Genomic DNA, 18,346 nt, shown 5'->3' with positions numbered 1-18,346 from the left:
AAGGAAGTCCACCAACATCTCAAAGTTGAAGCAGTTTTGTAAATAGGAATGGCCTACCAACAGTCGCCGGAAATATTTGTTTGAAGTTATTGCTCTACCCAGGTGGGGGCGGGGGGGGGGGGTGCTGGTCACACCAGTTACTGAAAGTAAAAGTTCACATACTTTTCCCAACAAATACATATAATATTGGATCATTTTTCTCAATAAATAAATGTACAAGTATAATGTTTTTGTGTTATTTATTTAATTGGGTTCTCTTTATATAGTTTTAGGACTTCAGTGAAGATCTGATTCTACAGGGTTCACAAGCTTTCTAACACCACTGTATGTTTCATCACCAACCTTTCAAAACACTTCATCACTATGGATGTAAGTGCTACTGGACAACAGTCATTGAGGCTGGTTACCACATCCATAGGCACCAGTACAATTGAAGCCTGCTTTAAGCAGGTGGGTACCTCAGACTGCCAAAGTGAGAGGTTAGAGATTTTAGTGAACACTCTAGCCAACTGATCAGCACAAGTCTTAGATACTTGACCAGTACCCCATCTGGGCTAGATGCTTTCCGTGGAATCACCCTCCAGAAGGATGTTCTCACGTAGGCCTCAAAGACTGAAGTCACAGGGTCATCGGGGGCTGTGGGAGTTGGTGAAACTTCCTCCATGTTTTGATGGTCAAAGTAAGCACTGAAGGCATTGAGCTCATCTGGAAGTACTGTTGTCGCCTATGTTGCTCAATTTTACTTTATAAGAGATGATAGCATCCAAGCTCTGCCACAAATGACGATCATCCTTCATTGATTCAAGTTTAGTCGGGAATTGCCACTTCACCCATGAAATGGCTTTCCGGATATCATACCTGGATCTCCTAACCTTGTTGGTCACCAGACTTGAATGCCTCTGATCTGGCCCTCAGCCAACTGCGGATCTCATGGTTCATCCCGGGCTTCTGGTTGGGGTTGGGGAAGGCATCGAATGAAACTTACACCTCCATCTTTATCCTTCTCCAAATCAGCAGTCTGGTCCATCCTGTGCATCAAGTAGTCTTCAGGTCTGATCGTCGAATCTGGCAGGCTGGGAGTAAGCCGTGTCTCAGTAAAACACAGAAAATAACAATTTATCATTTCCCTCCAAAACAGCAATCTTGCCCTCAGGTCCTCAGTCTTGTTCTTCAGCAACTATTTGCTAATGATGCTGGGAATAGGGGGTCTCATTCCTCTGCATTTCAGTCTGGCCTGGAGTCACCCCACCTCTTCCTTGCATCCAGCCATGGCAACGAAATTTTGTCCACTTAAATCCGTACCCACTTGCATGAGAGTTAAGTCCGCTGAGCCCTTCTGAAGATCGTGAAATTAAGTCAATTTGAAGTACATTGCTTAAAGGGAAATTACATGCTGCAGATTGCCGTAAGAGTAGTTCAAAAGAGATATATTTATAAGTATTGTATGTAGAATATACACTGCTATTCTGTTCTTGTTCTATATGCTCTCCTGTAAGACCCTTGTTTAGAAGTAAATACGTCCTTACAAACTGTGTCATGTTTGTATTGCATATAAATTTGGCCATTATGCATATGGTCTCTTGAACCAAGTTGTAAACAAAATCTAATTAAAACTAGATTTGACTGAACTGGAAACTTAAATATATATTGTGATTCTCTCTTTTCACACTCGTAGTAAGCTTCAGACGCAGGTTAATCACTCACCATCCAAAGAATAGAACCAGACAGCTGCTCAAATTGATGTGAACCACTCCAACGGGATTTCACTGTTGCCAATCCAAAGTCCCCAATCTTGACTGTTAGATCTTCATGTAGAAAAATATCTATGAACTAAAGTTAAGGAACTCGGATACGTCTACTAGAAATGATACAAGTCTCCAGCCCCGAAAATCCACAGATCACTACGTCGTCTGAGGCCTAGGGGGCCGGCGTCGGGCAACTCGACATACAAAAAAGACAGAGGATGTGTTTCTTTCTATTCTAGAAGAGGATTAAGCAATCCATGCTTCTCTCTATATTTAAAACAGACTAGATAAACGTAGGGAGTTTAAGATAGCATTTTGAAGCAGTTTCAAAGCAAATATGATACATTTGTAAGAAATGCAGCAGTCAGCTACTCCCCACATAAAGGTGTGTGTCAATGAACAAATATTCTATGCTCATGTGGGGAAAAAATCCAATCATCTAACAGAAAACCGAAAAAATTCTTAAACAGTAAGAGATTGAAAGGTGCTGTGGTCAGAAGCAACCAGATGTCCTTGTACACAAATCACAAAAAGTTAATTGCACATACTGCAAGGAGGGCAAATGATAGGTGAGCCTTTACTTCAAAAGAATTTGAATAGTTCTTCCTGCAACATCGGCCCCGAATGATATAATAAAATACTGAGTATTGTTCTGGTCACCCTACCCAAGGTAGGATATAATAGAGGGCATACAATTAAGATTGATTTCAGGGATGAAGGGATTCGTCTACTGGGAGGACTCTATACTCTCCAGAGATTAGACGTATGTACAGTATATATTACCATATACTACCTTGAGATTCATTTACAGGAAAATAAAGAAATAATAGAATTTATGAAAAACTATACACAAACAAAGACTAAGAACAACCAACGTGGAAACATGATTATGTGGAAAAATGCAAAATTCTTTCACAGCTTGAGAGAGTAAATGAAGGGTTAATGATCCCCCATGCTTGACTGACCAGAACCAGGGCCTAGAACTTCAGTCCAACTGATCCATACTCAGCAATATGTCTTCCTGAGCTTGTCTCATTTGCCTACTTCTAAACATTTCCTATCCATTCAAAATTAGGATTGGCCTTTCAGGACTGAAGTTTCAAATGGCCTTCTTTAATGGTACAAGCTTCTAGGCTTTCTAAGAAGGTTATACACCAACTGGAGGTTGATAGGTTCTTGATTAGTGAGGGCATCAAAGGTTACAGGAGAAGGCAAGAGAATGGGGTTGAGAGGGATAATAAGTCAGCTATGGTGGAACGGAGGAGCAGACTTAATGGCTGAATGGCCCAATTCTGCTCTGAAGTCTTATGACCAATGCAAAGGAGCAACATGATGCCTTGACCTCAGTGAACCTGGGTTCAGCCGAGGTAGAACTAGCCATTTTTGGTAACAAAGTGAGAGATTTGGTGTAATCTCACAGAGACAAACTTACAACATTTAAAAATATTTATCAATGTTGGTGTTCATATGCTAGTGGAGTTGTAATAAATGATTTTCTTTTATATTAATACTTGAAATATCAACTTCGCCAGCATGGCTGACATTCTTGCACTGCTTCAGTTGCCATGGTAAAAGGATACTCCCACAATACTGCTGGGTATAAAGATTCAGAATCTGATCCCAGTAACAAAGAAGGAACAGTATTCTTTTTTTTAAACAGTAGAGGGCGGTGTGCACCTTGGAAGAGGTGTTGGTGACGACACTCCCAAATTGAGAAGTACAGTTTGGAGGTGCTACCACCTTTTAGATGGGAGGTATGGTAGGAGAAGCCATTGAAAAGTTGCTGCAACGGATTTTGCTGACAATAGAGCTACATTTTGCCGTTAGTGAGGGAATGAATGTTTAAGTAGTATACAGAAGAGTGGAAGAATGAACACTTAGGGTGTATAATCATTTAAAGTACTTAGTTTTGCAGGGCCTAGAACTTCGTTAATGTGAATGGATCTTCTCTTATCCAGGCAAACAAAGGTATTTCTCCTGCCTTGCAAGTTGTATACAAGAGGTAAGTCACTCACTATTAAATAGCTGACCTGTGACCTGTTCTTATTATTTACACTATTACTGTCCCAAACCCTCTTAAATTTCTGGTTAAATATAATGCCTTCCCACCATCCCTTAAGGATGATGGCGCTGTTAATATAGGTGGTTATGTCCATTCATGGCCTCTTTATAGGAAAGATAAGGAAGCTTTACAAAGGCTGCAGAAGATATTTACAGGAATGCTATCTGGATTGGAGAGCATGTCTTATGAGGATAGACTGAGCAAGCTAGGGCTTTTCTCTTTGGATCAAAGGAGAATGAGAGGTGACTTGATAGATGTGTACAAGATGATAAGAGACATAGATCGAGTGGAGAGCCAAAGACTTTTTTCCCAGAGCAGAAATTGCTAATCGGGGGGGGGGCGGGGGGCGGGAAATACAGTGCTTATAAAAAGTATTCACCTCCTTTTTGAAAGTTTTCATGCTTTATTGTTTTACAACGTTGAAGCACAGTGGATTTAATTTGGCTTTTTTTGACACTGGTCAACAGAAAGACACTTTCGTATCAAAGTGAAAACAGGTCACAAAGTAATCTAGCTTAATTAGAAATATAAAACACAACATAATCGCGTAAGTATTCAACCTCCCCTTAATATGACATACCAAATCATCACTGGTGTCGCCAAGTGGTTTTAAAACTCACATAATTAGTTAAATGGAGATCGCCTGTGTGCAGTCAAGGTGTTTCAATTGATTGTAGTAAAAATACACCTGTATCTGGAAGGTCCAGCTGCTGGTGAGTCAGTATCCTGGCAAAAACTACACCATGAAGACAAAAGAACACTCCAAGCAACTCTGTGAAAAGGTTATTGAAAAGTACAAGTCAGGAGATGGATACAAAAAAAATGTTTAAGTCACTGAATATTCCTTGAGTACAATTCAATCATCAAGAAATGGAAAGAATATACCACGCTGTAAATCTGCCTAGAACAGGCTGTCCTCAAAAACTGAGTGACTATCTAGGAAGGGAACTAGTGAGGGAGGCCACCAAGAAACCTATGACATCTCTGGAGGTTTTACGAATTTCAGTGGCCAAGTTGGGAGAGACTGCGCATACAACTGTTGCCTGGGTACTTCACCAATCATAGCTTTATGGGGGTGTTGCAAAGAGAAAGCCACTATTGATAAAAACTCATATGAAATCTCAGCTAGAATTTGCCAGAAGATGATCATCAGATGTGGTCTGATGAAAGCAAAATTGAGCTTTTTAGCCATCAGACTAAACACTATGTTTGGCGTAAGCCAAACACCGCACATCATCAAAAACACAGCATCCCTACCATGAAGCATGGTGCTGGCTGCATCATGCTGTGGGGATCATCACTGCTGCAGGCCCTGGAAGGCTTGTGAAGGTTTAGTCTGCAAGAGAACTGCAACTTGGGAGAAGATTTGTTTTCCAGCAAGACACCAAGCATAAAGCCAAAGCTACACAGGAATGGCTTAAAAACAACAAAGTTAATGTCTTCGAACAGCTAAGTCAGAGTCCAGACCTCAATCCAATCGAGAATTTGTAGCTGGACTTGAAAAGGGCTGTTTATTCATGATCCCCATGCAATCTGACAGAGCTTGACCAGTTTTGTAACGAAGAATGGGGAAAAATTGCAGTGTATAGATGAGCAAAGCTGATTGAGACCTATCCACACAGACCACACACACTCGAAGCTGTAATTGCTGCCAAAGGTGCATCTACTAAATATTGACTTGGGGGCGGGGGGGGGAGTAATTATGCAACCAATTTGTGTTTAATAATTTCACTAAATTTAGACCAATTTGTAGAAATTTATTTTCACTTTGACATGAAAAAGTCTTTTCTGTTGATCAGTGTCTAAAAGACCAAATTAAATCCACTGTGTATCAATGTTGTAAAACAATAAAATACGAAATCTCCCCAAGGGGAGGGGGTGAGTACTTCTTATAGGCACTGTATTTTTAAGGGGATTAGAGGAAAGTATAGCTGGGATGTCAAAGGTAAGATACACACAAACATACATATATACACACACAGGTGGTGAGTACATAGAACACCCTGCCAGGGATGGTGGAGGAAGAGGAGGCAGGCAAATCAGGGGCATTTAAGAAAGAAACTCTTAGCGCATGGATGATGGCCCTCCAATGCTCTATATAGGAGGGAAGGATTAGCTTGATCTTAGAATAAGTTGAAAGGTTGGCTTAACTGGACATTTTGGAGCCTGGTGGTGCAATAAATAGTGTGGCTGCCTCACAGCTTCAATGAATGGAATTCAATCTCAACCTTGGTGTTGTTTGAGTACCATTTGTTTTCCCTTCCAAAGATGTGTGGGTAAGCTAAATGTCACTGTAAATCATTGTACGTCATTTTCAAAAGAATCAGAAGGGAGTTGATGGGCATGTGAGAGAGAAATGGGCCTAATTCTGCTCCAATATCTTATGATCTTAATGTTGAGTTGATGCATGAAAGCAAACTGCTTCTTTTTTTAGTGAAATTACATTAAAACGAGCCATGGCTGGCCTGTTTGGCCAATGTATTCATCACCTTCACAAAGAAGCCATTGGAGAAGTCCTGCATATTGCTGGTGTAATGCCAGTCACATCATACTCTTACTCCAACTATGAAAGGATACTATTACTCTTCAGATCTCTGTGGATAATGGATTTTGCATGCAGGTAGCTGTAAGGAAGAACAATAATTAGCATTCCATTTATCCAACATTAGTAAACTACTTCAATAAGAGACTAGACTGCTGCAGGCAGGATATATGGCTTTCAATCTAAATTGTTGCTCAGGAGATACAGTCCAGTCAATTCACAGGCTTGTTGAACAATCCTGGGGCATACACCACAATTAATCCATTTCTTTATCAAAGTTTGCATCCACCTTTTGTAACAACATTGATACTCATTGAGACACTACCTGCGGTGAGTGCAGCACCCAAGGAAGCTATGTGTCATTTACAGGCTTGAACAGCAAGCCAAAAATGGTGCAAGTCCTTCTGGTGAGGAATGGCTGGTATGGTAGAAGCTGGCATCTACCAGGCTAGAGGAGACAGGAGGCTCACTATTCTACCCATCCAGCTGGCAAACCAACAATATTCCCAGCAGTAACCTGTTTTTCTCTTTTGTGTCTCAGATGTCAAACAGGTTACCACATGTTGTTCTGGTTACTGGTGAAACCTTGGACTTACTCCATGCCCTGTGCAGTCTGCCGGGCAATATCGATTAGCTTAATCATCTCAAACTTGGTCTCGATGATGTGAAGGTGGTGGTACAGACTGGAACCCTCACACCACTGCGTCACAATGGCAAGCTGTGGACTCGTCGTGTAACCCATGAATAAAAGGATGTTCACATGTCGAGTTTTTCTAGACAAGAAGAAAAAAAAATCGATTAATTTACCATCTTGAAAGCCTAGAAGTTAAATACTGGGAGTTGAGACGAACTCAGAAAAGGTTTTGAAAGACTTTGTTGCGGAGGGATGTTGAATTAAACTGTGGTGAAAGGAAGGACTTGATACTTGTTCAAAAGTATCTAGTTGATCTTGGCAATTTACACCTTAGAAGAAATTAGTGTGCATTTATTCCCATCCAGATAACTAATCTTCCACAGTAGTCTCTGAAACAAATTTAGGATGGATTTATAGCCCATTCTTTCTTAGCCAAACCAATTCAATCATTGATTGTTGAGAGCATATTTTACTATTTCAGAATTGCAGAATTGGGGAACAATAGGGAGGGAAGAGAACTTTGGATATGGAATGGACCAATTGTGTTGTTGGGGTAAAGGAGCAAGTGGAGGATGGGAAGTATGAACAAATCACAAAAACCACAGAATGATTACAGTGCATAACGAAGCCATTTGACACATCAAGTCTGTACTAGCTACTAGCAAGAGGAATATAGCTATTTCCATTCCCCCAGCCTTTCAGATATCCATCCAGCTAATCACCCCTACTTCTGTACCAAGCATTCCAGACCACTGTGCAAAGAGGAAAATGAATCCTTGACACCTTTGAATCTTGGCTTTTGAACCTCATCTAAAGGGATATCTCTGTACTAGTAGCAGCAGAATGGGGCTAGACATACAAGGAAACAGTGGTGGGAAGGAGGTAATCATTATACTAAATGTTCTTGCATTCAGTTTTTCATTAGAATTGTGCCCACATCTAATCTAATTTTGATAGAAAGTTTAAAAAACAAATAGACAATTAATACAACCACATTTTGCACAGACATCTTGTCAAAGAACATCTGGATCAAGATTACATTAGCTTGCATTCCATAATGATTGATATCCTTTTTGGCTACCTCAGCCTCAATCCTTTTGATTGGCATGCTGCTTCCTCCAAGTGGATTGGAGATACCAAGTCTCCAACCTACCCCACAGGAAACAGCGCTGTTTGTATCTCTAAATAAAATAAAAATGATTGCTTCTACAACATACACTCACTAAATGGAGAGTACATGCAGAATCTGCCCCATTTTACTCCTATTATGGCCTCATCAATATTCAAATATCACAGCCAGAATGGTAAGAAAACAATTTTTATGATTTGCTTTGAATGGTGGTCAATCTATATCTGACAAATATGAATGATCTAATCTCAACAGTATTTAGTGCATGCATTAGGCCTTGGGAAACAAGGTCCTCGACTGGGCATATCCAAGTCTTTTTTGCTGCCAAACATGTGTTTGTATGCGAATTAATACTACAGAAAAGGTAGACGGAGTTTGATTATAGTGACTACCACAGTAAAATAGACTGCTGAAACTTGCTTCTTATGCAAGGACCCGACCCGGCCTGAATTTCCTATCATTTTGCTTTGACCATTGATGCTACTTTACCTGCCGAGTTGTCCAGCAGTTTGGTTTCAGAACATAACGGGAGGAATTGCTGCCCGATGAACCATATGGTAGGAGTGGAGAAAGAGTGGAAGGGATGCTGTTCATATACTGCCCATAATGATGCATCATCTACACATCTCCAATAATTCCAGAGGCTTGAATGGCTGCTAATGGTTTACAGTTTAGAGTCAAACTGAATAATTTCAGGCTGATTTAACGTCAGAGATGGACAAATTACTGGATATACTTTTGTTTAGAAAAGTATAAATAAGAATGGACATCATGAACTTAAGGAGTCAATGTAAACTGTGTAGGTGATACTGCCCTAGTGGTGTTTTAATATGGGTTTTAACAAGGTAGCAAATAGTTGGCAGGTCAAAAAAGTAAAAGTCTGTCATATACAGAGAATCAAAGACATACAGGTTAGAAAAGTGGCTCTTTCAGCCCACCTCGTCTATACCAGTTGTGATGTCTATTACACTAATCTCATTTGCCTGCATTAGTCCTTCAATTCTTTCCTATCCAAATAGCTGTCCAACTGCCTTTCAAATGTTGTAATTGCATCTGCCAACATGACATCTTCTAGAGGCTCATTTAAAATATTCACCACGCTATATGGGAAAAATATACCACTCAAATCTCCTCTAACTTCCCACTCACCTTAAACCTGTGTCCTCTACTTCTAGACTCCCCTGCCATGGGGGGGGGGGGGGGGAGAAAGAGTATCCATTCTATCTCTGTCCCAAAAAGGACAAATTCAAGTGGCTAACAGAAATCAAAATCGATTCAGTGACAAGAAGAAAAAGGATAAAAGGATAATGACTGGTGGTTGTTTCTTCATCCAGACAATTGTTACCAGTAGGATTTTACTGATCTCGGTATTCTGCCCTTTGCTTTCTGTAATGTAATGACTTAGACTGAAGTCATGATAAAAGAAATAATACAAAAAATTGGGCATGTGATTGAGAGTGAGGAAGAATGGTTTGGACTGCATTTGTGCCAGTATAACAAAACAGGGAAATAGACTGCGAGAAAAATTATAGAGAAATGCAAAAGAATAGAGGAACCTAGCAACATACATGCATTGAACTTTCTAAGCAGGAACAGGGAACATGCCTTAAAAGGCACATGAATGAGAGATGTGATTGTGCTGAAGACACGGGAGAAATAGAAAGACTAGAACATTTTAGCTAAAATAAATGATGCAGCTGTTTTTCTTGGAAACGTGGGGGCAATTAGGATACTTTAAATTATGATGAGACCAAACAGAGCAAGACTGTAAATTAGGATCTAGGTTGTAAATTATTTGAATACCACCAATGTCAACACACAATCTATACACCTTCAGGATGACATATCATTCACACACTTACAGGAATGACATACTACTTGTTAATGTTAGAACATCATTCATATATCTCCAATGACAACTGACAAGGTTTCCAACCCTTTTTTATGTCATGGATCCCTACCATTAACCGAGGGGTCCATAGACCCCATGTCTAAGATGATACATTATAGCAACCATGAACAGTTGTGTGCTGATCTACTCCTAGATTTTTCCTCCCAGAATCGTTCGATTAACCTCTTACCTGAGAACTCCTACTTCATTTTTAAAGGCTTGTAGCTGTTGAGGTGTTGGAGCAGTAACATTCAGCATCTTCACTGCCACATCACCTGCAAACAAACAGCATTTATAGTGACAGACATCAAAGTTGCTGGTGAACGCAGCAGGCCAGGCAGCATCTCTAGGAAGAGGTACAGTTGACGTTTCGGGCTGACACCCTTCATCAGGACTAACACAGCATTTATAGTGCATCACAGACCACAGAATAAGGCCTAAAGGCAATAAACGGCTATCACAACCAAAGTAGAGGTAGACTAGAAAAAAACAGCCTAGCTGTTTTTCTTTCAGTTTACCGTCTGGTTATCATAGTAGCTGAGTCTTTATCTAGTGGGCAAGTGAACGTAATGGTCATCCCAGAGAGGATGGAGGCTGGAAGGATTAATGTCATTAATTTTGCATTCCATCACTGTCAATTTACTTTGGTTGGAAGGTTTGTGAGGCAGAGACACTATTCCATTATCCTAACAGATTCACATTATGCTAATCTCTCTGAATTTTAAAACAAGATACCAAGGTATATAATTTAAGTACTGAGGTATATTCTGGAGTTTTACCACCGCTTCAAATATTTGGCGTCTCTGTAAGCTTACCTTTTCATATGCTATTCATCCCAAATGTGCTTTTAGAGGAACTTATCAACAGTTAATGATACAAACAGGGACCTTGCCAGATCTCCACCTTATATTGGTTTTAGAGTCAGATTGCTGGTCAGTTTGATGTGATTAAATCTTATTTATTATTTTCCTGAACTACCCTGATCCATGGAAGTCAGCCCATTCTTCAGTTCAATTTAGAACATTCTTTTTACTCAATTTCCTTTATATTTCTTGCAACATTATTAGAAGTGTTGGAAGTTTTATGTGAGGGCAGAAAAGTTTTTTTTCGGTTTAATTAATATGGTTGCCAAACTTTTTTTAACTGCGTCATTCCTTTCTTTTTCCCTGGGGATTCTGGGTGGCTATTCCCTCAGTATCATTTTACGTATATTCCTGGAGGCCTTAAACTTTGTAGTTTTCAAACGTACTTTTTGTAGTTTCCTTGGCTAGTCTATGCTATTATTTCATTTTCTTGTTTAATTATTGGAAGCCCAGAGTTACCCGGATCAACTCTTGCCTTCAACATCTTAACTGCATTATTAAATTATCTCTGTCTGATCGGAGGCACTTAATCTGTTGGGTTTAATTTTTTTTTGCTTTATATGAAAGCAGAAAAGTTTTTTTTCGGTCTAATTAATATGGCTGCCAAACTTTTTTTTAACAGCATCATTTCTTTCTTCTTCCCTGGGGACTCTGGGTGGCTATTCCCTCAGCGTCACTTTACGTATATCCCTGGAGGCCTTAAACTTTGTAGTTTTCAAACATACTTTTTGTAGTTTTCGTGGTTAGTCTATGCTAATATTTCATTTTCTTGTTTAAGTATACGGTCTGTTGTAGGTTAACGGTTTTCTTTATATGTACCTGTTTTTTCTTTGTATTATATCGTTTTAATCGGTGTTTTTTTTATTCCTTTACTGTTTTATAACTTTAGCTGATCTTTTTATATATACATTTTTTTTTAGTGAGCGTCTATCAGAAGTCATGGGGGTAGTTCTAGTGCTCGCTTCTTTCTGGCTGGTCTATCTTAGATTTAGCTTTGGGGGTATGGGGTGGGGGGGGGCTTCACTTTTTAGTTTTTCTTTCTTCTTGGGCTACTTATATTACCGAAGTATTGGTCGCGTTCTCTTTCCCGTTATCTCTCGTTTATTCTGTTCCCTTTCCGGGTTCGTGGGTCGAACCTATTATCAATCCTCCTCCATTTGAGGGTTGACTTTAGGGATTATGGAGTCTATTATTAATTTTGTCTCTTGGAATACTAATGGTCTTAATCACCCAATTAAAAGGAAAAAAGTTTTTAAAGTATTTCTGAGACTTAAAGCACATATTCTATTTTTACAAGAGACCCATGTGCGGAGGGGGGACAGACTACATTTTTTTAAGTTCTGGAAGGGCCAACACTTCCATTCGAATTCCAATGCTAAAATTCGAGGAGTTTCTATTTTTATAGATCCCTCAATCACTTTTGTACAACATGATATTATTTCTGATCCGAATGGTAGATTTCTATTGGTTAGTGGTTTACTCTTTAATAAAAAGGTAGTTTTGGTTAACATTTATGCCCCTAACATGGACTGTCCGGAATTTTACAAATCATTATTTAATTTGTCCCCGAATTTGAATGAGTTTTTACTAATCTGGGGCGGGGACCTTAATACTTGTTTATCCCTATTATTGGACCGTTCGGCTCCTTTACGGACCCTACCCAATAAATCTGCAACCTTGATTAATTCATTTCTCTCAGATTCCAGATTGACGGACATCTGGCGTTTTTTACATCCTCGGGAAAAAGATTTTTCTTTTTTTTCACATGTTCATCATTCCCATTCAAGAATTGATTATTTTTTTTATTGACTCTCGTCTTATTTCTTCAGTGGTTAAATGTGAATATGACTCTATATCCATTTCGGATCATGCTCCACTTAAGCTTTCTATTAAAATATCGGCCAATACACAAAATAATAGACAATGGCGTTTTAATTCGCTGTTGCTTCAGGACTCGGATTTTGTTAACTTTATGAATGAACAGATTGATCTCTTTTTTACAATCAACTGTACAGAGGATATATCCATGAACACCCTTTGGAATACTTTTAAAGCTTATATTCGTGGTCAGATCATCTCGTATTCTGTTGCTTTGAGGAAGAGGTTGAAGAAGGAGGAGCTGGCTATTGTGGACAAGATTAAGGAAATCGATAAGAAATATGCTACAGCTCTGAGAAGTTGTATAAACAAAGAACTGAACTTCAAATGGAACACAGTTTATTACTTTCGTCCTCTATTGCAAATCAATTAATGAAAACAAGAAGCAAATTTTATATACATAGTGACAAAGTCGGTAAACTGTTGGCTAATCAGTTGAAGTCTAATTATACCAAATTTCAAATTAATCAGATTTATAATCAAAAAGATCAACTGATATTTGATCAAGCTGAGATTAATCAATCCTTTTTTGACTTTTATTCCTCCTTATATCAATCAGAGTCTCCACAAGACTCTAAACATATGCATGACTTTTTAGATAACCTAGATTTCCCTAAGATTTCACATGATATATCTTCTATGTTAGATTCTTCCTTTACTACTGATGAGATTAAGAATGTTATTTTTTCTATGAACCCGGGGAAAGCTCCTGGTCCTGATGGGTTTACCGCGGAATTTTATAAATTTTTTGCATCCTCATTAATCCCTTGGTTATTCAGGGTTCTAGAGGCCTCATTAAAACTTGGTAAACTTCCTGAATTCTTTTATAAAGCATCGATCTCTTTAATATTAAAGAAAGATAAAGATCCTGCTCAATGTGCATCTTATAGACCAATATCCTTATTAAATATTGACTCTAAAATTTTTTCTAAATTATTAGCAAACAGATTAGAAAAAGCACTTCCTTATATTATTTCGGAAGACCAAACGGGTTTTATTAAAGGTCGTTACTCTTTTTACAATATTCGTACACTGTTAAACATTGTTTCTACCCCATCACAAAATGATCCTGAATGCGTCATTTCCTTAGACGCTGAAAAAGCCTTTGACAGAGTCGAATGGCCTTACTTATTTAAGGTGCTTGAAATGTTTAATTTCAGCCCGAAATTTATATCCTGGATCAAATTGTTATATCATTCTCCTATGGCCTCAGTTCGTACTAACTCTTTAAATTCACCTTTTTTCCCTCTTTTTCGAGGTACTAGACAAGGTTGTCCTCTTAGTCCTTTATTATTTGATATTGCATTAGAACCTCTTGCAATTGCTATTCGAGAATCTCCAAGTATTATTGGCATATCTCGTGGTTCAAAGTCTCATAAAGTATCACTTTATGCTGATGACTTACTTCTATATATTTCTAATCCTCAAAATTCTATTCCTGCTGCTTTAGATTTATTAGCACAATTTAGTCTTTTTTCAGGTTATAAGTTAAATCTCAGTAAGAGTGAACTTTTCCCGATTTATAAGCAAGTTCCCTTATATCAGAACCTCCCGTTTAAATTGGTTAATAACCATTTTTCATATCTTGGGATTAAAATTACCTGTAAACATAAGGATTTATTTAAGACTAATTTCCTACCCTTAATTGATCACATTATTCAACTTTCATTTAAATGGTCTCCACTTTATTTAACTTTGATTGGTCATATTAATGCTGTTAAGATGCTTATTCTGCCAAAATTTTTATATGTATTTCAGGCACTACCGATTTTTGTTCCAAAATCCTTTTTTGACAAAGTTGACTCTAAAATTTCTTCTTTTATTTGGCAAAATAAAAACCCGAGATTGGGTAGAATACATCTACAGAAAGCTAAGAGAGATGGAGGTTTGGGATTACCTAACTTTAGATTTTATTATTGGGCAATTAATATTCGACACATGAAATTTTGGTTACTTGACCAAGATACACTATCCATTCCTAAATCGGTAGTACTGGAATTACAATCTGCTCAAGGTTATGCACTTGGCTCCATTTTAGGTTCTTCTCTTCCTTTCAATTTGAAACGCCACAAACAGGTTTGTAACCCAATAGTTAAATATACCTTACGTATTTGGTTTCAATTCCGAAAATTTTTCGATCTTAATCAATTTGGGCTTGCGATTCCTATTTTAGGTAACATATTCTTTCCCCCCTCTTCCACGGACCGTGCCTTTCAAATTTGGAAGACCAATGGTATATCATGGTTTTTGGATTTATTTTTAGATGGCTCCCTTATGTCTTTTGAACAATTATCTAACAAATATAACTTACCAAGAATACATTTTTTTAGATATCTCCAAGTTAGAAATTTCCTAAGTACTATACTCTCTTCCTTTCCGACGTTACCTCCTACATATATTTTAGATACTATAATTAACCTCAACCCATGTCAGAAAGGTGTAACGGCTATTATTTATAATACTATCATGAAACTTAGGAAAGCTCCATTCGATAAGATTAGGTCAGATTGGGAAAAGGAACTGGGCTTTATTATTTCGGCGGATGATTGGGCGAATATTATACTACTAGTCAATACTTCCTCTATCTGTTCCAAAGATTCCCTAATTCAATTTAAAGTTGTTCATAGAGCACATATGTCTAAAGATTAATTAGCTCATTTTTATTCTCATATTAACCCTCTTTATGACAGATGTCATGGGGAGATAGCCTCCTTAACTCATAAGTTTTGGTCCCGTCCTACTTTGGAAACTTTTTGGAAAGACATTTTTAATATTATTTCAAAGGTATTGAATATAGATATTTCTCCCCATCCTATTACCGCTATCTTTGGATTACCTAAAATTTCCAGTAATCTTTCCCCTTCAGCCCGTAGAATGACTGCATTTCTTACTTTAATGGCGAAAAGGTGTATTTTACAACATTGGAAGGAGATTAATGCCCCAACTACGTTCTTTTGGTTTTCTCAGACAATACAATGTTTAAATTTGGAGAAAATCAGAAGTAATCTTTATGATACTTCAGTTAAATTTGAACAGACCTGGAAACCTTTTATTCAACATTTTCATTTAATATAATTTTTTTTCTCTTTGCCCATATTTACATTCCCTTCTTGTTTTTTTAACTGTTTTTAAGGGAGGTCGGGTTTGAGGACGTGATTGTTTTAAGTTGTTTAAGTCTACTTGTTACCTAGTTAGCCCATTGCTTTGCTTTGCTTTTTAGATTAGTTGCACGGTGGGTTTTTTTTTTGGGTCTTTTTTTTGGGGTTTTTTCTTCTCTTTACTGATATGTATGGAAAATTAGTATACTATTATATTACGCAAACAACAGGAATTCTGCAGATGCTGGAAATTCAACTTTTATGTGTGATACTATTATATTACCTAGTTATTTTAAACTGCACTGTTTGTACTAACTTTTTTTTGTGTATTAATATCTCTTGCAAATTTACATTGCAACAGTGTATTAGTGTCTACACGGTTTACTTTTTGTGTACTAATTTAATAAAAAGATTTAAAAAGAAAGAAAGAAAGAAGTGTTGAAAGTTATAAATGTGCCACCATTACCAAGACTGTGAGATAAAGTTCTGCTTTTATTTTGCAGAATTCTAGGTTTTGTTACTGTAGTCTTGGTGTGATGGATGGGTGTTCTTGTATTTATGGTCAGATTGTTTTATCTCACAAAACTAAAAGTATGGAGCAGTTGAAGGGTTAGTTGCGAGAGCTTAGGGGGCATGGTAGCATAACAGCTGGTGCAAATCTTTACAGCACCAGCTGTAAGATCTGCTTACCGTCTAGTTGTCAATCTGTAAGGAGTCTGTACGTTCTACCCGTGACCCCATGGGTTTCCTCCGGGTGCTCCCGTACAGGTTAGGGTTAGTGAGTTGTGGGCATGCTATGTTGGCGCCAAAAGTGTAGTGACACTTGTGGGCTGATCAGCACAATCTCTGCAGATATGGTTTGACACAAACGACACATTTCACTGTAAATTTTGACGTACATGTGACAAATAAAGCTAATCTTTACACTAGCTTATCTGAAGAGAGACAAGGTTGTAGCTACACATTCTGAAGTTAGTAGAAAAAGAATGCCAGCTGACTGAAGGCAAAACTACAGCCACATATTCCAATGGATTTTAAAAGATATTACAATACAATGCACTACAATAGTTAGAAAGAAACATAGAAACATACAAAAACCTACAGGCCCTCCGGCCCACAAAGCTGTGCCAAACATGTCCTTACCTTAGAAATTACCTAGGGTCGGAGGGCCTGTATTGTGCTGTAGGTTTTTCTATGTTTCTATGTTTCTTTCTAACTATTGTAGTGCATTGTACTGTAATATCTTTTAATATTACATCTTTTATATCACTCATAGCCCTCTATTTTTCTAAGCTCCATGTACCTATCCAGGAGTCTCTTAAAAGACCCTATTGTCCGCCTCCACCACAGTCACCAGCAACCCATTCCACGTACTCACCACTCACTGCATTTTAAAAAAATCTGACATCTCCTCTGTACCTACTTCCACACACCTTAAAACTATGCCCTCTCGTGCTAGCCATTTCAGCTCCAGGAAAAAGCCTCTGACTATCCACATGATCAATGCCTCTCATTATCTTGTACACCTCTATCAGGTCACCTCTCATCCTCCATTGCTCCAAGGAGAAAAGGCCAAGTTCACTCAACCTATTCTCATAAGGCATGCTCCCCAATCCAGGCAACATCCTTGTAAATCTCTTCTGCATTCTTTCTATGGTTTCCACATCCTTCCTGTAGTGAGGCGACCAGAACTGAGCACAGTACTCCCAGTGGGGTCTGACCAGGGTCCTATATAGCTGTAACATTACCTCTCGGCTCTTAAAGTCAATCCCACGATTGACGAAGGCCAATGCACTGTATGCCTTCTTAACCACAGAGTCAATCTGCGCAGCAGCTCTGAGTGTCCTATGGACTCGGACCCCAAGATCCCTCTTATCCTCCACGCTGCCAAGAGTCTTACCATTAATACTACATTCTGCCATCATATTTGACTTACCAAAATGAACCACCTCACACTTATCTGGGTTGAACTCCATCTGCCGCTTCTCAGCCCAGTTTTGCATTCTATCAATGTCCCACTGTAGCCTCTGACAACCCTCCACACTATCCACAACACCCCCAACCTTGTGTCATCAGCATATTTACTAACCCATCCCTCCACTTCCTCATCCAGGTCAATTATAAAAATCACAAAGAGTAGGGGTCCCAGAACAGATCCCTGAGGTACACCACTGGTCACCGACCTCCATGCAGAATATGACCCATCTACAACCACTCTTTGCCTTCTGTGGGCAAGCCAGTTCTGGATCCACAAAGCAATGTCCCCTAGGATCCCATGCCTCCTTACTTTCTCAATAAGCCTTGCATGGGGTACCTTATCAAATGCCTTGCTGAAATCCATATGCACTACATCTACTGCTCTACTTTCATCAATGTGTTCAGTCACATCCTCAAAACATTCAATCAGGCTCGTAAGGCACAACCTGCCTTTGACAAAGTCATGCTGATGATTCCTAATCATATTATATTATGCTGACTATTCCTAATCATATTATGCCTCTCCA

General features: G+C 38.6%; 1 protein-coding gene across 4 annotated transcripts in view; it reads right to left on the bottom strand.

The window, feature by feature from the left end:
* braf (B-Raf proto-oncogene, serine/threonine kinase) overlaps positions 1-18,346 on the bottom strand; it is a 125,514-nt gene that overhangs the window by 30,618 nt on the left and 76,550 nt on the right. For all 4 annotated transcript variants that reach the window (XM_063058298.1, XM_063058299.1, XM_063058300.1 and 1 more), the window contains 4 exons: positions 10,194-10,278; positions 6,946-7,122; positions 6,385-6,431; positions 1,705-1,823 (listed from right to left, as the gene is read on the bottom strand). In XM_063058298.1, coding sequence (XP_062914368.1) covers positions 1,705-1,823; positions 6,385-6,431; positions 6,946-7,122; positions 10,194-10,278 — 428 coding nt within the window. The remainder of the gene's footprint in view (positions 1-1,704; positions 1,824-6,384; positions 6,432-6,945; positions 7,123-10,193; positions 10,279-18,346) is intronic.

The sequence above is a fragment of the Mobula hypostoma genome, chromosome 9 (assembly GCF_963921235.1).
Source record: "Mobula hypostoma chromosome 9, sMobHyp1.1, whole genome shotgun sequence".
Lineage (NCBI taxonomy): Eukaryota > Metazoa > Chordata > Chondrichthyes > Myliobatiformes > Myliobatidae > Mobula > Mobula hypostoma.
Note: the sequence above shows the minus strand (reverse complement) of the source record. Positions and strands in the feature narration are given on the sequence as shown.